The 27,009-nt window shown below is 41.2% G+C and overlaps 2 protein-coding genes across 2 annotated transcripts; one reads left to right on the plus strand and one right to left on the minus strand.

Moving 5' to 3' along the window:
- The first annotated feature begins 275 nt into the window (after positions 1-275).
- LOC124257810 lies at positions 276-12,058 on the plus strand. Its single transcript, XM_046691949.1, has 4 exons — positions 276-475; positions 6,130-6,210; positions 10,973-11,093; positions 11,958-12,058. The coding sequence occupies exons 1-4, from the start codon at positions 407-409 to the stop codon at positions 12,041-12,043; spliced, it is 357 nt and encodes a 118-aa protein (XP_046547905.1). The 5' UTR covers positions 276-406; the 3' UTR covers positions 12,044-12,058.
- A 6,309-nt stretch (positions 12,059-18,367) lies between these two features.
- Positions 18,368-25,804, minus strand: LOC124257809 (toll-like receptor 4). Its single transcript, XM_046691948.1, has 2 exons — positions 25,748-25,804; positions 18,368-21,423 (listed from the first exon to the last, which is right to left on the minus strand). Exon 2 carries the CDS (start codon positions 21,419-21,421, stop codon positions 18,920-18,922), a length of 2,502 nt encoding a protein of 833 aa, XP_046547904.1. The 5' UTR covers positions 21,422-21,423; positions 25,748-25,804; the 3' UTR covers positions 18,368-18,919.
- Between the last annotated feature and the right edge of the window lie 1,205 nt (positions 25,805-27,009).

Genomic DNA, 27,009 nt, shown 5'->3' on the forward strand with positions numbered 1-27,009 from the left:
ATATTGATCTTCAGTAACCCATGCTTGTCGTAATAGGCGACTAACGGGATCGGGTGGTCAGGCTGGCTGGCTTGGTTGACACATGTCATCGGTTCCCAATCGCGCAGATCTATCCTCATGATGTCTCGATTATTTCCAGACCGCCGCCATATAGTTGGAATATTGCTGAGTGCGGCGTAAAGCTAAACTCACTCACTCACTTAAAGTCAGTAGATGCTTTCACCTGAAACTATGAACAATGAATATGTAATGTGATGACAGACAATTGACGGCAGCCGACTGGAGTCCAGTGATAACGTGCACATCCTCCAGAAACTCTGTACTTCGGGGCTACAAACTGACAGTGACCTTCACCCTTGCGCCAGCCCGTTTCCGCTTTGGGAAGTTTGATGTGTCTTTGTACACGATGTCCAGCTTACATAACCCACTGAAGACGTGTATACTGGACACGGAGAGGCCAACACCGTGTAACAAGGTAAGGAGGGTGTTAATTCGTTGGTTTCACATAACTGTTCAACTCGCAGTGCGCATGCGCAGATCGTGCGAAAAATATTCACTGGCCTCCTACGACCACCATAGTACTCTATTACCAAACACTAGATTCCTGGAGACCGATTCCAACCGGGACCTTAATGGGTGGCATGTTGCAAGTATAGCCTGGCAACGTACAGCATTAAGTCATTTCGCAGCTGCAAGTGTCTCTCAAGTTGCTGTCACAGATCAGTGAGTGAGTAAGTGAGTTTAGTTTTACGCCGCACTCAGTAATATTCCAGCTATATGGCGGCGGTCTGTAAATAATCGAGTCTGGACCAGACAATCCAGTGATCAACAGCATGAGCATCGATCTGCGCAATTGGGAACCGATGACATGTGTCAACCAAGTCACCGAGCCTGACCACCCGATGCCGTTAGTCGCCTCTTACGACAAGCATAGTCGCCTTTTGTGGCAGCACGGGTTGCTGAAGACCTATTCTACCCCGGATCTTCACGGGACCACAGATCAGTAATCGTCGTGAAAAAACGTCAATTTTCATCTTGGGCAGATTGAAAAACGTATAATTTACGATCAGCACCATCTTACGAACACCTGGTAACTTTGTACTGCTTCTGTGAACGGAACAATGTATGACATGACAACTCGTATACGAGCCCCGATGATCCAAAGCATTGATTTGCTTCAGTAGCAAACCATGTGATGATTTGAAGATCACGTTCAGAAGTACGATAGTAAGTACAGCATGAAGAATTATGTACAACACTTTCAATGGTTCAGATAGTTTTCTTAAGACAACAGCGGACGGTGGGGTAGTCCAGCGGTGAAAGCGTTCGCTCGTCACGTCGAACGCCCGGGTTCGATTCCCCACATGGGTACAATATGTGAAGCCCATTTCTGATGCTCCTCCTCCGTGATATTGCTGAAATATTACTAAAAGGGGTGTAAAACTATAGGCAAAACACACCCAAACTTACTTATGTCATATATGCAGCTATTTTGGCCTGTGTTTGGATCTCTTTCTGAAGATAGTGAAGACTGAGTAGTGTTTGTAGTGACGATTTATATCATACCTTGCCAGGATACGACCTTGAGTATTGTTTGTAATGACGATTTATATCATACCTTGCCAGGATACGACCGTGAGTATTGTTGTAGTGAATTGTAATGACGATTTATATCATACCTTGCCAGGATACGACCTTGAGTATTGTTTGTAATGATGATTTATATAATACCTTGCCAGGATACGACCTTCAGTATTGTTTGTAGTGACGATTTATATCATACCTTGCCAGGATACGACCGTGAGTATTGTTTGTAGTGACGATTTATATCATACCTTGCCAGGATACGACCTTGAGTATTGTTTGTAGTGACGATTTATATCATACCTTGCCAGGATACGACCTTGAGTATTGTTTGTAGTGACGATTTATATCATACCTTGCCAGGATACGACGTGAGATTGTTTGTAGTGTATTCATTTGCCAGGATACGACCTTGAGATTTATATGATTTATACCTTGCCTTGCCAGGATACGACCTTGAGTATTGTTTGTAGTGACGATTTATATCATACCTTGCCAGGATACGACCTTGAGTATTGTTTGTAGTGATGATTTATATCATACCTTGCCAGGATACGACCTTGAGTATTGTTTGTAGTGATGATTTATATCATACCTTGCCAGGATACGACCTTGAGTATTGTTTGTAGTGATGATTTATATCATACCTTGCCAGGATACGACCTTGAGTATTGTTTGTAGTGATGATTTATATCATACCTTGCCAGGATACGACCTTGAGTATTGTTTGTAGTGATGATTTATATCATACCTTGCCAGGATACGACCTTGAGTATTGTTTGTAGTGATGATTTATATCATACCTTGCCAGGATACGACCTTGAGTATTGTTTGTAGTGATGATTTATATCATACCTTGCCAGGATACGACCGTGAGTATTGTTTGTAGTGACGATTTATATCATACCTTGCCAGGATACGACCTTGAGTATTGTTTGTAGTGACGATTTATATCATACCTTGCCAGGATACGACCTTGAGTATTGTTTGTAGTGACGATTTATATCATACCTTGCCAGGATACGACCTTGAGTATTGTTTGTAGTGATGATTTATATCATACCTTGCCAGGATACGACCTTGAGTATTGTTTGTAGTGATGATTTATATCATACCTTGCCAGGATACGACCTTGAGTATTGTTTGTAGTGATGATTTATATCATACCTTGCCAGGATACGACCTTGAGTATTGTTTGTAGTGATGATTTATATCATACCTTGCCAGGATACGACCTTGAGTATTGTTTGTAGTGACGATTTATATCATACCTTGCCAGGATACGACCTTGAGTATTGTTTGTAGTGATGATTTATATCATACCTTGCCAGGATACGACCTTGAGTATTGTTTGTAGTGATGATTTATATCATACCTTGCCAGGATACGACCTTGAGTATTGTTTGTAGTGATGATTTATATCATACCTTGCCAGGATACGACCTTGAGTATTGTTTGTAGTGACGATTTATATCATACCTTGCCAGGATACGACCTTGAGTATTGTTTGTAGTGATGATTTATATCATACCTTGCCAGGATACGACCTTGAGTATTGTTTGTAGTGATGATTTATATCATACCTTGCCAGGATACGACCTTCAGTATTGTTTGTAGTGATGATTTATATCATACCTTGCCAGGATACGACCTTGAGTATTGTTTGTAGTGATGATTTATATCATACCTTGCCAGGATACGACCTTGAGTATTGTTTGTAGTGATGATTTATATCATACCTTGCCAGGATACGACCTTGAGTATTGTTTGTAGTGACGATTTATATCATACCTTGCCAGGATACGACCTTGAGTATTGTTTGTAGTGACGATTTATATCATACCTTGCCAGGATACGACCTTGAGTATTGTTTGTAGTGACGATTTATATCATACCTTGCCAGGATACGACCTTGAGTATTGTTTGTAGTGATGATTTATATCATACCTTGCCAGGATACGACCTTGAGTATTGTTTGTAGTGACGATTTATATCATACCTTGCCAGGATACGACCTTGAGTATTGTTTGTAGTGATGATTTATATCATACCTTGCCAGGATACGACCTTGAGTATTGTTTGTAGTGACGATTTATATCATACCTTGCCAGGATACGACCTTGAGTATTGTTTGTAGTGATGATTTATATCATACCTTGCCAGGATACGACCTTTGAGTATTGTTTGTAGTGACGATTTATATCATACCTTGCCAGGATACGACCTTGAGTATTGTTTGTAGTGATGATTTATATCATACCTTGCCAGGATACGACCTTGAGTATTGTTTGTAGTGATGATTTATATCATACCTTGCCAGGATACGACCTTGAGTATTGTTTGTAGTGATGATTTATATCACACCTTGCCAGGATACGACCTTGAGTATTGTTTGTAGTGACGATTTATAATTCATACCTTGCCAGGATACGACCTTGAGTATTGTTTGTAGTGATGATTTATATCATACCTTGCCAGGATACGACCTTGAGTATTGTTTGTAGTGATGATTTATATCATACCTTGCCAGGATACGACGACCTTGAGTATTGTTTGTAGTGATGATTTATATCATACCTTGCCAGGATACGACCTTGAGTATTGTTTGTAGTGACGATTTATATCATACCTTGCCAGGATACGACCGTGAGTATTGTTTGTAGTGACGATTTATATCATACCTTGCCAGGATACGACCTTGAGTATTGTTTGTAGTGATGATTTATATCATACCTTGCCAGGATACGACCTTGAGTATTGTTTGTAGTGATGATTTTATATAATACCTTGCCAGGATACGACCTTGAGTATTGTTTGTAGTGACGATTTATATCATACCTTTGCCAGGATACGACCTTGAGTATTGTTTGTAGTGACGATTTATATCATACCTTGCCAGGATACGACCGTGAGTATTGTTTGTAGTGATGATTTATATCATACCTTGCCAGGATACGACCTTGAGTATTGTTTGTAGTGACGATTTATATCATACCTTGCCAGGATACGACCTTGAGTATTGTTTGTAGTGACGATTTATATCATACCTTGCCAGGATACGACCTTGAGTATTGTTTGTAGTGACGATTTATATCATACCTTGCCAGGATACGACCTTCAGTATTGTTTGTAGTGACGATTTATATCATACCTTGCCAGGATACGACCTTGAGTATTGTTTGTAGTGATGATTTATATCATACCTTGCCAGAATACGACCGTGAGTATTGTTTGTAGTGATGATTTATATCATACCTTGCCAGGATACGACCTTGAGTATTGTTTGTAGTGATGATTTATATCATACCTTGCCAGGATACGACCTTGAGTATTGTTTGTAGTGATGATTTATATCATACCTTGCCAGGATAGGACCTTGCATCCTTTTGAGTTGCAGTCTTTCACCCTTCCACTTACGCTTTTCCAAATGTCATTTTCCTGGTCATTGACTTTAAACTCTAATCATTTAAATTCTAAACATCTAAATTATGGAGATACTCTATTTATGTTTTATTTGGGCTGTTAGACGACAGTTAGACGACATTTCATGTGCTTAGACCTGTTTAAAATGTGTTTTGATAGAAGACAGTCAGTGTGAGTTTCGTTTAGAATTTAGACACATCCTTATATCATTTTCAGCAATATAAGGTGTAACGGTCTTGTGTGTTTGTTTACATTCAACTAATTGTAAACACATGAATGAACTTGATACATTTACTGGGAAGATTATAAAAAGTCCAATGGCATTTAAGAATACTACATGTACATTCAAATAATGAATTTCACTGAAGTCAACAACAAAAGCCGTATACACTCTACTTCCGTACAATAGAACCTTGAATGGCAAAAATTTAGTTTTCGTATTCACACGAATGAACTTGATAATTGTTCACTATAATTATCATTGAAAAACCTTGATCCAATCCCTTGTCCTTTCACGGCTAGACTATACCAATAGCCTCCTCTTTGGAATGAAGAAAACATTACTACAAGGGCTCCAGAAGGTACAGAACACTGCAGCACGGATGGTGTCAAGAGTGTCCAAATTCTCGCCCATTACACCAAATCTACAATCATTACACTGGCTTCCTGTAGAAGCCAGACTGAAATTCAAAGTTCAGTGCCTAATGTACAAGTGCTACCATGGATTGGCTCCAGCATATCTATCCTGTCTACTCAATCACCACCAGTCCCAACGTTCACTGCGCTCAGATAGCCCCCACCTTCTGTCAATGGAATGGAATCTAGCGGGATACAAAACCACATCATCATCATCATCATTTATTAGCATCAAAACTTCAATTAGAATTTTAGAATACTACATTTAATCAATATAGTGATTTACACTGAACGCAAACACAACAAGCGCATATATAGAAGGTTTGTTATTCCATTTCCTCGTTATTCTCCATCTTGGGCTTGTCCTGGGAACACTCACTAATAGTCATCTCCTAATAGATGAAAGTTTATTCTTCAATATTCCTCATTATTGCCCATCTTGTGCCTGTCCCGGGAACACTCACTGACAGCCATCTTCTACTGCAGATTCCGGACCTGGCCAGAAACAATGCAACGTCCGGATCCGTTACCTTTGGCGAAATCAGACCAGATCACTATATGGTGGAGGTAAGTTCCTGCATTAACGTCATCGACTGCATTTCCTCGACAATGCAGCAGCAGCAGAATTCTCCATATTCTTTCCGCTCCAGAAGCAGCATCACGTTCATTACATCGTCGTCAGCTGAAGCTACGTATTTCCAATCTATCTCCTTCTCCTTCCCCTCCTACCCTCATCATCATCGTCGTCGTCATCTTCTCCAATTTATTTCCCCTCTAGAAGCATCTTCACGTTCATTACATCGTCGTCAGCTGAAGCTACGTATTTCCAATCTATCTCCTTCTCCTACCCTCATCATCATCGTCGTCGTCATCTTTCTCCAATTTCTTTCCCTCTAGAAGCATCTTCACGTTCATTACATCGTCGTCAGCTGAAGCTACGTATTTCCAATCTATCTCCTTCTCCTACCCTCATCATCATCGTCGTCGTCGTCATCTTTCTCCAATTTCTTTCCCTCTAGAAGCAGCAACACGTTCATTACATCGTCGTCAGCTGAAGCTACGTATTTCCAATCTATCTCCTCCTCCTACCCTCATCATCATCGTCGTCGTCATCTTTCTCCAATTTCTTTCCCATCCAGAAGCATCTTCACGTTCATTACATCGTCGTCAGCTGAAGCTACGTATTTCCAATCTATCTCCTTCTCCTACCCTCATCATCATCGTCGTCGTCATCTTTCTCCAATTTCTTTCCCCTCTAGAAGCAGCAACACGTTCATTACATCGTCGTCAGCTGAAGCTACGTATTTCAATCTATCTCCTCCTCCCTCATCATCATCGTCGTCGCCATCTTTATCCAATTTATTTCCTCCAGAAGCATCTTCACGTTCATTACATCGTCGTCAGCTGAAACTACGTATTTCCAATCTATCTCCTTCTCCTACCCTCATCATCAATGTCGTCGTCGCCATCTTTCTCCAATTTCTTCCCCTCCAGAAGCAGCAACACGTTCATTACATCGTCGTCAGCTGAAGCTACGTATTTCAATCTATCTCCTCCTCCTACCCTCATCATCATCGTCGTCGTCATCTTTCTCCAATTTCTTTCCCATCCAGAAGCATCTTCACGTTCATTACATCGTCGTCAGCTGAAGCTACGTATTTCCAATCTATCTCCTTCTCCTACCCTCATCATCATCGTCGTCGTCATCTTTCTCCAATTTCTTTCCCCTCCAGAAGCAACTTCACGTTCATTACATCGTCGTCAGATGAAGCTAGCATATTTCCAGTCCATTACATCTTCCTTTTTCCTCCGCCTCATCAACATCATCATCTTTTCTTCATCAGCATCATCATCATAATCATCATCACTATTATTGTCGTCGTCGTATCGCTCTAAATTAATTCCCTTCCGGAAACAGCATCACGTTCATTACATCGTCGTCAGATGTAGCGATATATTTCCAATCTATCACATAATCCTCCTCCTCCCCCTCATCATCATCATTATCATCGTCGTCGTTGTCATCTTTCTCCAAATATTTTCCCATCCAGGAGCATCTTCACGTTCATTACATCGTTGTTACCTAAAGCTACATATTTCCAATCTATAACACCCTCCACCTCATCGTCATTATTATAATCATCAACGACTTCGTCGTCGTCGCTGTCGCTGTCGTCGTCATCTTTTTTTCCACATTCCTTCCCCTTCAGAAGCATCATCACGTTCATGTCATCGTCGTCACATGTAGCTATATATTTAAGTCTATCCACACCCTCCTCCTCCTCTCACTATCATCATTAACACAATCGTCTCGTGGTCATCTTTCTCCAAATTGTTTCCCCTCCAGAAGCAGCATCACGTTCATGTCATCGTCGTCACACGTAGCTACATATTTAAGTCTATCACACCTCCTCCTCATCACTATCATCATAAACACAATCGTCTCGTGGTCATCTTTCTCCAAATTGTTTCCCCTCCAGAAGCAGCATCACGTTCATGTCATCGTCGTCACATGTAGCTACATATTTAAGTCTATCACACCCTCCTCATCATCACTATCATCATTAACACAATCGTCTCGTGGTCATCTTTCTCCAAATTGTTTCCTCAAGAAGCAGCATCACGTTCATGTCATCGTCGTCACACGTAGCTACATATATTAGTCGATCACACCCTCTCTCATCATCATCATCATCATCACTATCATCATTAACACAATCGTCTCGTGGTCATCTTTCTCCAAATTGTTTCCCAACCAGAAGCAGCATCACGTTCATGTCATCGTCGTCACATGTAGCTACATATTTAAGTCTATCACACCCTCCTCGTCATCACTATCATCATTAACACAATCGTCTCGTGGTCATCTTTCTCCAAATTCCTTTCCTCCAGAAGCAGCATCACGTTCATGTCATCTTAGTCACATGTAGCTACATATTTTAGTCTATCACACCCTCCTCATCATCACTATCATCATCATCACTATCATCATCACTATCATCATTAACGCAATCGTCTCGTGGTCATCTTTCTCCAAATTGTTTCCCCTCCAGAAGCAGCATCACGTTCATGTCATCGTCGTCACATGTAGCTACATATTTAAGTCTATCACACCCTCCTCATCATCACTATCATCATTAACACAATCGTCTCGTGGTCATCTTTCTCCAAATTGTTTCCCAACCAGAAGCAGCATCACGTTCATGTCATCGTCGTCACATGTAGCTACATATTTAAGTCTATCACACCCTCCTCGTCATCACTATCATCATTAACACAATCGTTTCGTGGTCATCTTTCTCCAAATTGTTTCCCAACCAGAAGCAGCATCACGTTCATGACATCATCGTCACCAGTAGCCACATATTTTCAATCCATCACATCTGTTCCCCGTCCTCATCGTTATCGTTACACCGCCATCTTGCAATACATCCTTTCAATCCGCTATGGCGATCGTTACAGGCCTCGGGGCTTCTTGATTCTTGTCGTAAGAGGTGACTAACGGGATCGGGTGGTCAGGTTCGCTGACTTGGTTGCCACATGTCATCGGTTCCCAATTGCGCAGATCGATGCTCATGCTGTTGATCACTGGATTGTCTGGTCCAAACTGGACTGGATTATTTCGAACCGCCGCCATGTAGCTGGAATATTGCTGAGTGCGGCGTAAAACTAAACTCACTCACTCACTCGGGACGTCTTGTGGTTAAGGTCAACGTTGTCTAAGTACAAGTCAGGGTTAGATTTGGTCTCTTTTCCACAGAACCCATAAAAATCAGGGTTAGAATTGGTGACTAACGGGGTCGGGCGGTCATGTTCGCTGACTTGGTTGACACATGTCATCGTATCCCAGTTAGGTAGATCGATGTTCATGCTGTGCATCACTGGATTGTCTGATCCAGACTCAATTTATTTCCCGACCGCCACCATGTAGCTGGAATATTGCTGAGTGCAGCGTTAAAAAACCAACCACAGTGTGTACTGTCACAAGCATTTTAATACATCGTGTGCTTAGGGTCAGTTACTCATCGTACACTTATCGTTGCTCATGATATCAATCTCTCGATTGTCAAGTCGGAGAATAGAATATTGCCCAGTGCGGCGTTAAACATCAAACCAAGCCGAAACGGCCTCTGAAAGAGTATTGCTCACTTTGCACTGTCCGACCCTGTTTATTGTGAAATTTTTCTCTTGATCAAGTTATAGTAACTCACATATCAACCAGATAATATCGCTGCGAACCAGGAAATTCACAAGTAAATATTTACACACCCATGGCATGACTGCATAAGAATGTTCCTTGAACTGAATGCCACATTGAGCTCTTCTAAATGTTATGTGTCCAATGTCCAATGTGGCGTACCAGGAAGGGCGGGAGACGGTATTTGTTTCCCGGAGCTGACGCTGTGTAATGTACTGCTATATAATGTTCAAATATGAAGTGGGCGATGGGCTAGCCTAGTGGTTAAAGTGCTCGCTCGTCACGCTGAAGACCCGGGTTCGATTCCACACATGGGTACAATGTGTTAGGCCCATTTCTGGTGTCCCCCGCCATGATATTGCTACAATATTGCTGAAAGCGGCGTAAAAACCATACACTCACTCCAATATGTAGTAATACCTCACCCGGGTATGCGGGCACCTGCACCACTTGACAAAGCGCATTACAAATCTTATTAAAGGAAATTGAACTATATTCCTTGCATATTGAGTACTCTCCACATACATTATATCTCATTGTTATCAATATATAATTTTGATTTTCTAGACCCGTTCCACAAGGCGATCGTTGCTAAAAAACGGTCGAATGTTTAAGTGAGGGAATTAAGATCACCTCAGCGCTTCAAAACCTTAGCGGAACAGATCCTGGATTTTATATAAATTTATTAGAAATTTTACCCAGAAAGTGTCTGTTCCAAAAAGCGATTGTACCGCTAAAGTGACCGAAATAACATATATATTATAGCGTTGACTTAGACACCCTAGCGCTAAGATCGTCACGCGGAGCGACGTTTGGTTTGTTGTTTTACGCCGCACTCAGCAATATTCGAGCTATATGGCTGTGGAACCACGTCTTACTCAGTATGATTCAAACACCTCATCACGTATCGCACAGTCTACATATTTGTCAGTCATGTCAGTTATTTTAGAGATACTTTCATTTTTTTTTTCATTTTACGCTCAGGCCAATATCTCTTCTGGCAGAAAATCCCGACATTCTCTGTCGTAGACTTTGTATGTTTCAATGTAACCTTTCAAACTAAACTCACTCACTCACCAGTAATGATGATACCTCCGGTGAATGCTGAAGTTGTACACGTTCCTGTTGCAGGTCCAGGCGATTGATCCGTACTGGCAGTGGGACGACAGCGCCCTTTGCTTCAGTGTCCAACCTTCTGGCAGGAGACTTAGAAAGGAATGCTTGAGAACACGCCTGAAGGGAATCAAGATTGGTAATGCATGTGCTACTTTATTACAGTTGTCAAAAAGACCCAAAATGTTTGGGTTTTTTTTATTTATAATTGTTTGGTTTCGTCCAGGTATATTTAGTGATTCCTGTTCTGTCGACTGACTGACTGAGTTTTGTTTTACGCCGCTTTTAGCAATATTCCAGCAACATCACGGCGGGGGACACCTGCTTCACACATTGTACCCATGTGGGGATTAATGAGGAATGAAATATGAAATAAATGCAATCAATGTATTGAATGAAATGACAAAAATTTTTTTAATTGAAAAATATTACATGGTCGTTAACAGTAACTTCATATTGACTGATCATTATTTCTACTATCCTCCAAAATGTTCATCCTCGATAATCCCATCCTCCACGTCGAGATTTATCGGAACGTATACCCTGGAGATCATCGAGGATGACGAAATCCAGACTTTCCCATTCTCAAATTATCACCTTCAACATACCTGTTGTTTGTATGGATTCCAATTGCATCTAATGGTTATCAGCGAAGACAAAATGTCCCCTCAACGTCATTGTAAACAAATCCTCGACCAACTTAATATTGTGGGAGATATGTATACCCATGTTTATGTTAATCGGAATGAGTGAGTAAGGTTTCATTCCGCTTTTAGCAATATTCCAGCAATGTCAGGGCAGGGAACGGAAGAAATGGGCTTCATACATTGTACCATGTGGGGAATCGAACCTGGTTCTTTTGGCGTGACGAGCGAACGCTTGTCCCACAAGGCTACCCCCGCGGTCCCTAATCGGAATACAAATTGATGTGATTGGTTGGATTGTAGTTATAATACAGTAACAATAAGTCAGACAGGTATTAAGTGTTGGTTTCAACTTCCAGGTGGCAATACTGATGACGTTGCTCTCGGTGATGACGGAACATCTAGACAGCTGACATCTTCATCTTCCCTGACCACCAGTAAGTAGACAGTTAGGGGAGCCTGTCTTTCCTGACCACCAGTAAGTACACAGTTAGGGGAGCCTGTCTTTCCTGACCCTTCATTTTTGTCAAACGAGAATTTTTCTAAAATGTGTGGTCATCAATAAAATAATGATAGCATGACACATACAAGACGTGACACCTGAATGGACATATTTATGTTTATTTGTTATATATGTGTGTATAATGTGGATTGTTTGGTTAACTTTGCATGTGTTTACTTTCATTTTCGTATATCCTTTGAGACTGACCCGTGAAGATCCGGGTTAGAATTGGTCTTCAGCAAGCCATGCTTGTCGTAAGAGGCGACTAACGGGATTGGGTGGTCAGGCTCGCTGTCTTGGTTGACACATGTCATCGCATCCCAACTGAGCAGATTTATGCTCATGCTGTTGATCACTGGATTGTCTGGTCCAGACTCGATTATTTACAGACCTTAGCCATGTAGCTGGAATATTGCTGAGTGCAGCGTTGAACAACAAACAAAGGAATCCATTGATATTGTACCCTCTGCTAATAATATGAATTTATGTCAGATTTGTTTCACCTTTCAGACCGAAAATTCGTTCAATACTGTTACGTTTTTAAATGACCATTTCGTATATATTTGTTTAATACTTTTTAAATGACCATTTCGTATACATTTGTTTGATACTTTTCAAATTGCCTTTTCGTTTATATTTGTTTAATCCTTTCTTAAAAGCCCATTTCATATATATTTGTTTATTCCTTTTTAGATGAACATTTTGTTTATATTTGTTTAATCGTTTCTTGACCATTTCGTTTATATTCCTTTAATCAAATTTGTTTCACTTTCCAGGCCAGTGTTTAATTCATACCATGTCACACTACCGATGACTAACATCACTTTTATACTTGCTATCATAGCCCTCCTGCATGTAAACCATATCAATGTATTGAACATGTAACCATTTCGAAACACCTTTTCAAGGATATTAATCTAGGATAATTTTTAAAGGATATGAATATTGGCGTTTTATACGGGTTCAAAGTGACGTAGAGAACAACCAGTCACTGACACTATACTATTCTGTGTATGATTGGTCGTCAGGTACCGTAGTTTGTCGTAAAATGTGTGTGGTTGTTGGGGGTTGAGTAGCCTAGTGGTTAAAATGTTCGCTCGTCATGCCAAAGACACGGGTTCGATTCCCCTCATGGGTACAATGTGTGAAGCCCATTTCTGGTGTCCCCCACCGTGATACTGCTGGAATATTGCTAAAAGCGGCGTGAAACTAAATTTATTCAATCACTGTAACTACGAATGTTGTTAAGCGCCTCACTTAAGTTGTACTATTGCAGCTAACTGACAGCAGTCTGTGAATTATGGCGTCTGAATCAGAATATCCGATGATTCTCGCTATGGTCTACGTAACACACCTTCAGGTACGATGGTACATTCAATTAACAGACCAGAACAAACATTTAGTAGGCTATACGGGAGTAAATGTGGAACAGGTCCAATGATCAGGGTCCCAAATAACAAAGCGTTCGTAACGTTACGACGCCTCGTAACTTTGGCATAGTGCTACGAACGTTTTGTGGATCGGGCGCCTCTTGCTGTTCGGTTTATTTTCAACGCCGCACTGAGTAATATTACCGCTGTATGAAAGAGGTCCTTAAATAATCGGTTGTTGACCAAACAGTCCAGTGATTGACATCATGAGCATCGACCTACACAAATAAGATTCGGTGACATGCATCAGCTAAGTGAGCATACATGACAAGCCAGAAGGTCCGACAAGTATGCCCAGATCTTAAAACAAATATGCCCAGATCTTACGACAAGTATACCAAGACTTTACGACAGGTATGCCCAGATCTTACGACAGGTATGCCCAGATCTTCAGGCAACCTTGGATGCTCCATGACCTTAACTCCCATACTTTAACATAGATGTACGACTGTCTGTGCATTGCGAATCGATGTGGGGCGGTTGGGTAGCCTAGTGGTTAAAGCGTTCGCTCGAAAACCCGGGTTCGATTCCCCACATGGGTACAATTCATGAAGCCCATTTCTGGTGTTCCCCACCATTATACTAAGGAACATTACTAAAAGCGGCGTAAAATTAAATTCACTCACTGGTGAATTATAAACACATGTTCATAATTAACGTGAAATCTTAAACATGACGCTCCATTTAGCAGAGATGTCTGACTTTGAACAGGGTCTTATTTCATTATTAATGCACACTCTCCGTGACAAATCAATCGTCTAATGGGTAGCAGTGTCAGTTGTACAACCAAGTAATGTTTACTTGATGTCACTGTGGATAGAGTTGATACATACACGCTGAATGGCCAAAATATATGCAATCCGGAATTGTTTTCCTGTGAGTAAAAACGTACATACAAATAACTATAAATGAAATCTACTTTTTGTTTTGTTTTCTTTCATAGTGATATGTGATGATATGCTCTGGTCGGATGTCTCGAAGTTCGGATAACTCGATATTTTTTCTTGGGCCCATGAATATCGAGACAACGGTGCTCGACTGTAGTAACACTCTGACTATATCATGAGCTTGTGTTTATGAATCACTAAAACACCAACACGAGGTGTTCGCGAATTAGTGAATATTGCTTATCAGAAATTTTGTAGAAATTCGCAGCGAAAATTTACGAAGTTTGAGTTGATTTGAACACAGTTGTAGGTTCCACAAACGCAGGACGTTGTTCCACTTCTTTATTCAGGCCCATTACAGCTACAACTCATATTTACAATGCAAAACCTTTCAATTACGCTGTAATACGTTTGAAAACCGTGTAGCCCTATGCCTGAACGCTAGTATGGTTTCTGCTTCGGCCGACCTCTCTCTCACCACTGCCCGTGGCTCGCTTCGCCTCACCTCCCGGTCACATGACCCATACTCTTGTTTCTAATTATAGCTTACTGCTGTCAGTGTCAAACAGATGCTATAACTGGCACTTACACTAGTCAAGCCCTTGGAATACACCAACAGTGTTTCTCAGTACTATTTGTCTTAATTCAAGCTCCTTTCCCACGCATGGACAAGGAATTGAAATGTCATACAGATATTTTCTCGGATGTCAGAACATTAACGAGCCTCGATTGTGTGGCCTTGCTATCGGATTCAGTGATAACAACAAGGAAAAGATCTCAGAGTTAAATCCAAATAAAGAGAGGGAAGTATAATATGGTGCACTGTGCCTCGTCTTTTATCATTTTCTTTCATATTTGATCATAGTGAGCACGGTCCTCAGAAATAGGTAAAGCCTTGTAATGATAGCTCTTAACTTTGTACCCGTGAAGGTCCGAGCTGGAATTGGTCTTCAGCAACCCATGCTTGTCGTAAGAGGCAACTAACGGGATCGGGTGGTCAGACTCGCTGACTTGGTTGACACATGTCATCGTATCCCAATTGCGTAGATTGATGCTCATGGTGTTGATTACTAGATTGTCTGGTCCAGACTTGACTATTTATAGACTCCACCAAAAAGCTGGAATATTGCTGAGTGCGGCGGAAAACAACATCAAACAATAAATCAATCTTACCGTTGCTGCTTTAACGGTTTGATAGTAAAATGAAATTCTAGCTTCTTTTTATGTGTTTCAGTTTAATGTCCAATCATTTGATAGATTCCAAGCAGGAGCAACTCAACCAGCTGTGGCAAGGCACTTTGGCGTGTCACGACGCTCCATCATGGGTACGGTACAACACTGCTCAAAGTGTGACTGACAAGCCAAAGGCAGGTTCCAGACTTACCACCGTAGCTGAAGATCGATGCATCCGGGTGCGTCATCTCCGAACATCGAAAGACAGACTTACCACCATCGCTCAAGATCGATGCATCCGGGTGCGTCATCTCCGAACATCGAAAGACAGACTTACCACCGTCGCTCAAGATCGATGCATCCGGGTGCGTCATCTCCGAACATCGAAAGACAGACTTACCACCGTCGCTCAAGATCGATGCATCCGGGTGCGTCATCTCCGAACATCGAAAGACAGACTTACCACCGTCGCTCAAGATCGATGCATCCGGGTGCGTCATCTCCGAACATCGAAAGACAGACTTACCACCGTCGCTCAAGATCGATGCATCCGGGTGCGTCATCTCCGAACATCGAAAGACAGACTTACCACCGTCGCTCAAGATCGATGCATCCGGGTGCGTCATCTCCGAACATCGAAAGACAGACTTACCACCGTCGCTCAAGATCGATGCATCCGGGTGCGTTATCTCCGAACATCGAAAGACAGCTACCACAGCGACACATATCCCGAAGAATTTCCGACATGAGAGTTCCCAATCGACAAAGGAGGCAGGGATTGTCGCTACGTCACTAAACGGAGTGTCTGCAGTGTTGCCAACAAAGGAAGAGATTGACACGCGCCAGGAAGAGGAATGTTTGTTCTCAGACGAGCCTCGTTTTCTCCTGTCACGTGATGATAGACGCTCACGTGTCTATAGACGTTGAGGGGAACGTGATGCTCTAGCCTGCATGCAACGATCGTTTAGTTGGTGGAAGTGTAATGTTGTGGGCGGTATTCAGTCATGGTGATTTCACGGCTCTGGTGCTTGTGGCAGGTACGCAAACGGGTATCATTCTGGACGTTATCCTGCAACACCACGTCATCCTGCACATGATCGTCGACGGTGGACTGTTCCAGCATGACAACGACACGTTCCATGTTCCACGGGTTTCTGCAGCGTCACAACGTTCACACATTACCCTGGCCTGCCTGTTGCCGGCGTCGTCTCCAGTCGAACATCTGCGGGATGCATTGCGGTACTCCAGTTTGTGTGGCATAACATTCTACAACATGTTGTGCAACGTTTGATTGCTTCCATGCGTCGCTGCTGTCAAGGTGTCATCAGGGCTCCCCACCCCTATGTCACTCACATACTGGTGTACATGTTTCAGGTTACCCGTGAAGATCCGGATTAGAATTGATCTTCAGTAACCCATGCTTGTCGTAGGAGGCGACTAACGGGATCGGGTAGTCGGGCTCGCTGACTTGGTTCACACATGTCATCGTATCCCGGTATGACGTTGATCACTAGATTGTCTGGTCCAGACTCGATTATTTACAGACCGCTGTCATATAGCTGGAACATTGCTAAGTGCGGCGTAAACCTAAACTCAATCAATGTTTCAGGTGTTCTTCCAAGATGTATGTCCAGTGTTATCCCCTTCCCATCGTATCATGAACCTGTCTTACGTGTATGATGTCCTGAAGTTTTGTTATTAAAGTTTATAAGTCAATGTCATGTTTGTTTTGTGTATAGCATGTGTACTGGTGCGAAGTACAGCAACGGCCACTTTTTTTAATTGTGTCATTGGCGGGTACATGGGTTTGAGCAAAATATGCGTTCCCCGTTTTGAGAACACCTGGTGTCGTCACTGATCATAAGGGGCGGTGGTGTAGCCTAGTGGTTAAAGCGTTCGTTTGTCACGCCAAAGACACTGGTTTGATTCCCCACATGGGTACAATGTGTGAAACCCATTTCTGGTGCCCCCCGCCGTGATATTGCTGGAATATTGCTAAAAGCGGCATAAAACTAAATTCACTCACTCTCTCGCTCACTCACTGATCAGATAATTGTAACCTTTTACGCATAGCCATTTTTTTATGCAACTACATTAACGCGGACTGGGAAGCGTTGTTTTCCTTGTACCCAGTGACGATCCAGTTCGGAATTGATCTTGAGCAACGTATGATGGTCGTAAGAGGTTAGTAACAGGTCTCGGTGGTCAGGCCATCTTACTTTGTTGATGAATGTCATCGTGCCCCAGCAGCGTAGATCGCTGCTCATAATGTTCATCTCTGGATTATTTTGCACAGAAGCGATCATTTATTGCATGTTTTTAGCTGCAATACTGATGACATCATAGCGTTCAACCGAAATAATGCCGATGCAACGTTAACTTTTAACTCATTCACTCACTCATTCACTTCACATTGGTGTGTGAGTGAGTAAGGTTTTATCAATATTCCAGAAATATCACGGCGGGGGACATCAGAAATGGGCTTCAAACATTGTACCCATGTGGGGAATCGAACCCGGGTCTTCACCGTGACGAACGAACGCTTTAACCACTAGGCTACCCCACCGTCCCGGTGGGTGAGTGAGCTGGGTCGTTTTCCTGCTAGTAGCAGAGTCGTTGAGTACAGCAATATTCCAGCAAAATCATATATTGGTGGGTGAGTGCGGTGGGTCGTTTCCCTGCCAGTTGCAGAGTCAGAGTACGGAATTGATAAGAGAAATGTGTCTACAGTTTTTAGTGTCGGCAAAATGTACTACAACATATCAATAAGGCTTCACAATTTTATTAGAACGTACGTAAGTTACATATATACAGTGCATATGCAGACGCACTAGATCACAGGATCATGGATCGTCAAAGCTAAAGCAATGGGTCCCTAAAAAGCAACAAACAAAAAGTTAATACATAAAACAAATCAAATTTACCGGAGGATAATTTACGAAAGAGAAAATACTGTACAAAAATTATTTCTTTGCGTTACGTTATTTATGTTATACATCTATAATACACTCACGCCATACAAAGGGTACTGTCTCGGATGGAAGGATGCTGGTTGTTAAACGTCGCACTCAGCAATATTCCAGCAATATGGTAGCGGGCTGTTAATAATAGTCTGAACCAGACAATCCGGTGATCAACAGCAAAAGCATCGATCTACACAACTGGAATACGATGACATGTGTCAACCAAGTAAGCGAGTCTCACCACCCGATCCCGTTAGGCGCCTCTTGTGACAAGCATGGGTTACTGAAGATTCATTCTTCGGGTCTTTCTAACTGACATCGTGTATTGATACTTGCATTTCGGAAACAGAAACGCCAATGTAACTGTCAATCCTTACACAAGATCCTGCTGTGAAGCTGATCCCATAATGAACTCTCATGGAACCTCTCTATAGGAAACCTATTGTCTTTGTCCAGAAGTTGGTTAATGATAGAAGGAAGTGGGTGACGGAACACTGCATCCGAGTACAGTATGATGAATCTATCAGACGTCAGGTTCTCACCGACATAAATAGCAGATGAAAGCCTGAAGGAGCATAGCTCGTCCTCCAGGAAGGTCTGGGTCAGATAGATAATAGTCTTCCAGCTTTGATTTATGGCACCGAGAACCTCCTCACAGGTGTAGACTCCTGGATCGAAATCTCTTTCTGGAATGCAGAGACGAAGCTCCCTTTCATCTTCCAGCTTCTGTCTCAAGGTGCTACACACCCACTGAGGGTCTTCCTTGGATGAGTAGTACACAAATACATCATACTTAAAATGTCGCTGGAAGTCCAAGCCTAACCATCTGACACTCCATCGTTTTATCAAATTGATATTTCTTGCAATATGAAGACTTAGAGAAACTCCTAAGAGGAATAGGAAAACGAGGCAAATTGAAAACAAAAGTGAGAACAAAGAAATGCACTCTCTCCAAATTTTCATGAATGAATGTGCAATATCTGTTACATGGATTATAGTCCCATTATCATTTCGACACGTGTAATGTTTATCGTCAGCGAAATTTACCTTTGAGTCCATTGACCACAGAATAAATTCAAGAGAATCACATCCACACGAGAGAACATTACCACGAAGATTAACCCATACGTTTTTCTTCTGAGCCATAGCGTCTAGTCTGGTTCTTGTTTCCACACTCAGTTCCTTTATTGAGTTATACGAGACATCTATTAGTTTGATATTTGTTAAGTTCTCTACATTTCTGGGCAAATCGGAAAGACCATTACCTAAAAGCTGCAGATTTTCAAGGTGTTCCAAGTGTCCCAATACGGAGTCTATGTTTTCACTTATTTTCCTAAATCCGTGTGTGATATGGTTCAATGACAGATTTTGAATATTGGGGAAGGATTTCATGAATGTTGTTGGTAGTTCTGTAAATCCGTTGCCAGAAATTTCCAAACTTTGAAGGTTCTCCAGTCCAAAGAACTTGACATTTTTTGCACGTACCGAACAGTTGGAAAAACGCACTTTTGACCATTTTTCAGTGCCAAAAAAACCCAGATTATGTTCGATATTAGCAAAAGGTTTTAATGCTGGTGCAAAATAAAGCGAGGTTAGGTTTCGAGGAAATAGCAAAATATAAATCCCTCTTTTACTACTTTCATTTGGTGGAATAACTTCATTGTCTCGTTTTTCAGCACCCACAGTGAAGAGACATGTTTCGGGGTTTTGTGGTGGCCATACAGTCTCAATTTTGTCTTGAAATATTGAACTTGCATCATAGAAATGGAACACTTCATGATAAGCCTGTTTGAGATCTTCCAAAAATTGTTCAAAGTGAAATAAGACCAAATTTGGATAAAAGTAAAGCGTTTCAAGTATCCCATACTCATCGAGGATCATGTTGTGACTGAGATCTAAAAAGCGAAGGCATTCGGAAAATGGTGGTTGAATCAAAGTACCTCTGTCAATGATTCGTATTTTGTTACCAATAAGATACACTTCTGAAACACACATTGTGATAAGATAACGTGTCACATTTTTTGTTAACATGTTACATTGTTCAGTAGGATCCTTATCTCCCCCCACGTTTTTTATGAATGAAACTCGTTGCATGGATGAGTTTTCATAATTCTTTAAACTCATCAATCGCTTGGGTAGATCGGTGCCGACCGTGTCCCTAATGTCTAAGATATCTAAATTGGGAAATATATCAGTAATATTTTCATCTACCTGCCCTTTATCACATGCATTTATCTGAAATGCTGAAAGGTTAAACTTTTGGAAAACTTCAAATGCACTTGTATTTAAGCTTTCCTTTTCACAAAAGCTAATGGTTAAAGTTTGTAAATTTGTCATATTGAGAAATCCGACACCAAATGTTGGGTTTGGAGGAGCGTCAATGGAGAGCTCTTGCAGTTGATGGAGATCAAGAAATGTATCCTCTGGGTATTCCGCATTGAGTATACCACTCATGTTACTCATTAAAAGGCGTTTTAGTGGAAGACCTCTGAAGAGACCTGTTGGTAACAATGTGAAGTTAATCCTGTTTCTTCCAAGGTCAAGTTTCGAAAGTTCTGGTAAATTCTTCAGAGAACCTTCATCAAGATGAGTAAGCAGATTCTGATGCAGACTGAGCGTGTGTACCTTCAGACGGTAAGGAAAGGACATCTTTCCGATGCTTGTTATTTTATTCATTGTCAAATCAATGACAGTCACATTTTTAACAAATCCTTGGGGGACTGCAGTGAGGTTTCCGCTAGAACAGTTGGCAACTAAATCACGTTCGTTCACTTCATACACGCACCTGTTAATATCATCCATCTGTGAATGCAGCCCTGGGACGATCAACCATAGAGTGACGATTGTGAGAAGTTCGTTCATTGCCATGCCTGAAATGAATAGATGCTGTTAAAATGATGTACTCTCAACTACAGTGTAACTCTAGTGACACAGAGCTTCTTATCTTTCTTCACATTTACGGTCTCAATGTAGTTTTGTATGTTACTTATGTTCGGGGTGGTGGGGTAGCCTAGTGGTTAAAACGTTCCCTCGTCACAGCGAAAATCCGGTTTCGATTCCTCACATGGATAGTGAATTTTTATGGGGTAATTTATATCAGTCTCTCCGACGTGTTAAGTTATAACACACTTGTAAATCATGCAAGATTATGGCCTGATAAAAATGATGCAAACCGTGTCTACATTCAAATTTCGTACTAGTGAATTATTTTGTAGGCTTGTAACTTTAAGACTGGCTAGCAAAAATTGGAAACTATTTCGCACACTGGATCAGCCACCAAAGAGTTTAGCTGCATGATCTTCCAGTGGTGATGTTTCTCGTTGCGACGTCTCCATACGCGACAACGGCCGTCAGTTTCGCGTAGTAGACTTTCACCAAACCAATGAAACATCTGCCATGCCCTGAAGTTCGGTTTTCTCCGAGCCTTATGTCTCGTAAGCGTCTTTTGAAGTGGGTTCCCTACTGGTAAGAATTTTGAGTTTTAATGTTTATATATGGACCCGAACATTTCTTTAACAGTTGACTCCGCATAGATACATGGCGAGACTCCGGGAATTCCCTCCACCACCAGAAACATTGACCCATTTCAAGGCAATATACACGACCAATACAAGAGAATAATCTCACAGGAAGTACGAATAATCACATTATCGTTGACACTTCTAATAGTGTCAAAGCTTGATGTTAATATTTCAGGTGTTGTTGCATGGAAAGCGGGTTTTCTGAACCCGGAAGTAATCCAAACAGGAAGTACTAATATCAGAGAAATAATTTGAAGGGAACTCGAACCATGGGATTTCAGAAACCTCTTAATTGTTTAAATAAATGATACCAATACGCGCTTCCTTGGTTATCGATACACGTCCAGCATGATATCGACGTTCACAGTATCTCTTGGATCAGGGAACCGCTACTTGCACCTGTATTTTCCGCATACTATTTTTAACAATATCTTATAATGCTGTATGTTGACACTTTATAACCTACACCATATTTTACCAGTAATATTTTGCGTACCGTTATGAACACTTGCATTACGCTTCTAGATGAGCCATTGTTGTGATATGGTTGGCTGGTTTGTTGTTCAGCAATGTTCCAGCTATATCTGTAAATAATCAATTCTGGACCAGACAATTCCGTGATCAACAGCATGAACATCGATCTATGCAACTGGGATACGATGACATGTGTCAACCAAGCCTGACCACCCGATCCCGTTAGTTGCCTCTTACGACATGCATGGATTACTGAAGATCAGTATTCTAACCCGGATCTTCACGGGTCGTGATATTAAGGGAAGAGATGTCTATGTGTGACTTCCTCTTATCGGGACAGTCGTTGTTGGACAGTGTTCAATTTACCTACACCTTAATTGGGCGCACAGATCTGAGTTAGCGTACTGTCCCGAACAATGTATTTATTTCTGCCGCGGAAATTTACACTTAAATACAGGGAAGCATTGTGTTAATAGTTTCCCATCAAATTCCAATGAACAATGCTACACCGACATCGCCCGTTTCACTTTCATAATATATTTTGGTTTGTTTGTGTTTGTTGTTTTTTACGCCACACTATATGCAGCAGTGTGTAAATAACCGAGCCTGGACCAAAAAATCCAGTGATCAACAGCATGAGCATTGATCTACGTAACTGGGATACGATGACATATGTCCACCAAGTCAGCAACCCTGACCACCCGATCCCGTTAGGTGTCTCTTACGACAAGCATGGGTTACTGAAGACCAATTATAACAGGGATGTTCACGGGTCTTTGATATATGTAACATGCCACCTGTCGGAAAATTGGATCTTAATATATTTTCACATATTCTTAACACTGTAATGGCTTCGCTTTCAGAGGTTTTTAATGAATACTTAACAAGTACCACTATATATCATTGCGGTAGTTTCTTCACGAAAAATCCCATTTCTGGTGTCCCCCGCCGTAATATTGATGGAATATTGCTAAAAACGGCGTAAAACTACACTCCCTCACTCTTCATGGAAAACGTTTGACAGGACCATGCCCGTGCTCGGTTGTATTACACTTTGGTTTTTGGTTTTTAAAAACAACCCACCTATTTCACCTCGTGCTTTCCTGCTGGAATAACTGACGATGAAATAATATTCAAGGTGCTGTTAACCACAGACTATAATACAAAATCCCGCACACTGAATAAATATATGAATAGAAGCTTTGCCAGCGTTGTCAATATGTCAAATGCAGATTGTGAAAGGCATTTGAAGTAGTGACAATGAGAAGTATGTCAAGTGCTCTAATCCCACCCTGCCTGTTAAATATCTCTCACAACTGGGACAAAGGATCTCACAGCGTGATGTAGTGTGTAAATGTTTCCTTGTACGAATCTATATTTTCCTGGTTTCTTTCCATTTCCTGCCTTTCAATTCCAAATCAATAGCGAGTGAGTGAGTGAGTGACCGCCGCTATTATAGCTGGTATATTGCTGAATGCGGCGTAAAACTAAACTCACCCACTCACTCAGTGAAGGGTCCCCAGTTACACATCTACTACATGTTTGTCGATTGCTTACGGGTCGCCATTATGTGTGGCGTAATACAACAAACTGCAGTTTAATATACTCATGCCATTAATGATTGTCACCCCCCCCACCCACCACCACCACACCACCACACACACACCTCACACCCCCCTCTCCAATTAAAAAAATAGAAGGGGTCGACAACCATTATTGGCATGAGAATACTATGCTGCAGTCATATTCTAAGGTTTACATTCGCTCTGATGCCCAAGATTACTTGCCAACTGGCGCAGAAGAAATTTGACTCTTATTGGAAAAATCACTGTTATTAAAACACATTTTCTCTGCACTGCCCAACCCACCTAAAACATTTTATTAAAGAACACAACAAAACAATATATAGATTTTTATGGAAAAATAAAAACGACAAAATAAAGAGATCAACTATAAACAGAGGTTATCAAGTTGGAGGTCTCAGAATGGTCGAAATAAAATGTTTCATTAATGCTTTGAAATTATCCTCACTGAAAAACTATATGAGCAAAAATAAAGAATCGATAAACATCTTTCCTGTAATTCATATATTCTCACTTGGCTCCAATGCTGTTGACTGTTTATCTGACCATGATAATCCTTACTAGAGAGACGTTCTATCTGCTTGGAGGATATTCTATAGGAAAATTACTTTAAAATTACGCGCAGTAGTTGGAACAGTGAAACAAATGCACGTGCGGTGCGTCATGAGCGTTAACTTAGACTACCGTAGAAACCAACCCTTCTTGTTCTCGGGGTTTCATTCAATTGTGCTTACCCCCTTGTAATACAAACCAATTATAGCGATTTGAAACTATGATCGTTTCTTAAACAACTTTTATCCTAAGTTGAATAAAATTCTGAGACTTAAATGTCCAACTGGCAAGGAAAAATTATGAGGATTTGCAATCTTAATTTCACTTTATTGGATTTACTTTTTTGTTTAAAGTGAAATTCATCGGTACGTTTTCACTGCAAACAGACTATACTTGCAAAAAGATTAATCTATACTTCAAGCCTTAAACAGCAAGATGTATCCTTTGCAGAATTTCTCAAGTTATTTAAAGACATATGCTATATCGAAAGGTTTATTGCAATGAAAAATAATAACTTTAGTTGTTTTACTAGGATATGGCAACACTTAGATACGGTACTCTGACATTTTAATTTAGCACACATGCAGTTTGACCTACTCAAACTATTGTGTCCACTGCAGTAATAATATTTATCTATATATGTACACCCTCATATGTGTATACAATTTTGTACTAACTTTATGATGTAAATGTCAACACATGTCACACTTCTGTCTGTACATGCAACTTAAAATGGAATAAAAACAGATAAAAAAAATATTTTAAAAATCTCTGCCCAAAGCAGAGTCGATTGTACAACTGGGACTATATCATGAGCAGATATTTGTTTCAGCAGTATTACCTAACTTTGACAGATTATGTCCTAAAATTCCCTTCATAAGCCGCTGAACATACACGGAAGTTAAATGTGGCTATCAGCAAACCAAATGCATCCGATCAGCGATGTGAATTTCTTCATTTATCAAATGTTCATCTAATGATAACCAGCCTTAACTTAACCTTCAACATGACGTCACAAGACACTGGCAGCTAGTAGTCATAGAAGGGTTTCTAATAGTACTCACTTGCTGATGGCGCTCTTTGTTCAACGTATTGAACACGAAGGACATGGGGTGAAATGAACCTCCTTGTCGTGAAGTCCCGTGACATGAATTGTGATTTAGTTCCTGATTGTATTTAATTGGTTGTAATAAACATGACTTAAACATGTTCACAGAATGAGTCCATCTAGGCTTTAAGGAAAGTTTTATTACACCTTAAAACAGGCCTCGTCGGAAACTCAGTGATCCGGACATGCGGTAGTGTCTGGATCAACGGGACTGTTCTCCTCTGTTACGGCAATGACCTGTTGCAGGTTTCTGCTAGAACGTAGTCTACCATTATCAGCATTGTTCACTTTCGACAAACGGTCAAACACCGGAAAATAATGTTAATATGAGGTGAGTGAGTTTAGTTTTACGCCGCACTCAGCAATATTCCAGCTATATGGCGGCGGTCTGTAAATAATCGAGTCTGGCCCAGACAATCCAGTGATCAACATCATGAGCATCGATCTGCCCAATTAGGAACCGATGACATTTGTCAACCAAGTCAGCGAGCCTGACCACCCCATCCCGTTACGACAAGCATGGGTTGCTGAAGACCAATTCTAACCCGGATCTTCACGGGTGTCAAAATGAGGAATACGTAGGGCTTGGTTTTACTTCGAGACAGCTGTAGGCTCGACATATACAAGACCGACACAACAATGTTTTACTGTATACCAAAATGTAATATCAAGAATACTGCATAAAACCTTCTGAGCTAAACAGGTCATGGGTACATACTGCAACATGCCATGTTCTTCACACCGGGCAAGAGCTCAACAACTGTGGAATGGTTTCCAGGATTTCCAGAGACGTTAAACCGCTTCTCCACATCCGCATTTTGACAGATATACACAACAATTTCAAAAGAAGTTTTATCGTGTTTTCCTGGTGAGTGAGTGAGTTTAGTTTTACGCCGCACTCAGCAATATTCCAGATATATGGCTGCAGTATGTAAATAATCGAGTCTGAACCAGACAATCCAGTGATGATCAGCATGAACATCGACCCACGCAATTGGGAACCGATGACATTTGTCAACCCAGTCAGCGAGCCTGACCACCCGATCCCTTTAGTCGCCTCTTACGACATGGGTTACTGAAGATCAATATTCTAACCCGGATCTTCACGGGTAGTGTTTTCCTGGTACTGATATTGATTATGAGGACGGTTTAGCGTCTACCTAATAGTGCGTTCACGTTTGTTTTGTATCGAAATGTAATGATAATGGCAAGTTCCCA

The sequence above is a fragment of the Haliotis rubra genome, unplaced genomic scaffold, assembly GCF_003918875.1.
Source record: "Haliotis rubra isolate DU_JTF1 unplaced genomic scaffold, ASM391887v1 Scf673, whole genome shotgun sequence".
NCBI classification, from domain to species: Eukaryota; Metazoa; Mollusca; class Gastropoda; order Lepetellida; family Haliotidae; genus Haliotis; species Haliotis rubra.

What these genes read in the sequence shown, in the direction of transcription:
- LOC124257810 (XM_046691949.1), top strand. Translation starts at nt 407, where the DNA reads ATGTCCAGCTTACATAACCCACTGAAGACGTGTATACTGGACACGGAG. An exon ending in CAGATCACTATATGGTGGAG is followed by an intron (nt 6,211 to 10,972) that starts GTAAGTTCCTGC and finishes TTCCTGTTGCAG; the next exon opens with GTCCAGGCGATTGATCCGTA. An exon ending in CCTGAAGGGAATCAAGATTG is followed by an intron (nt 11,094 to 11,957) that starts GTAATGCATGTG and finishes TTCAACTTCCAG; the next exon opens with GTGGCAATACTGATGACGTT.
- LOC124257809 (XM_046691948.1), bottom strand. Translation starts at nt 21,421, where the DNA reads ATGGCAATGAACGAACTTCTCACAATCGTCACTCTATGGTTGATCGTC.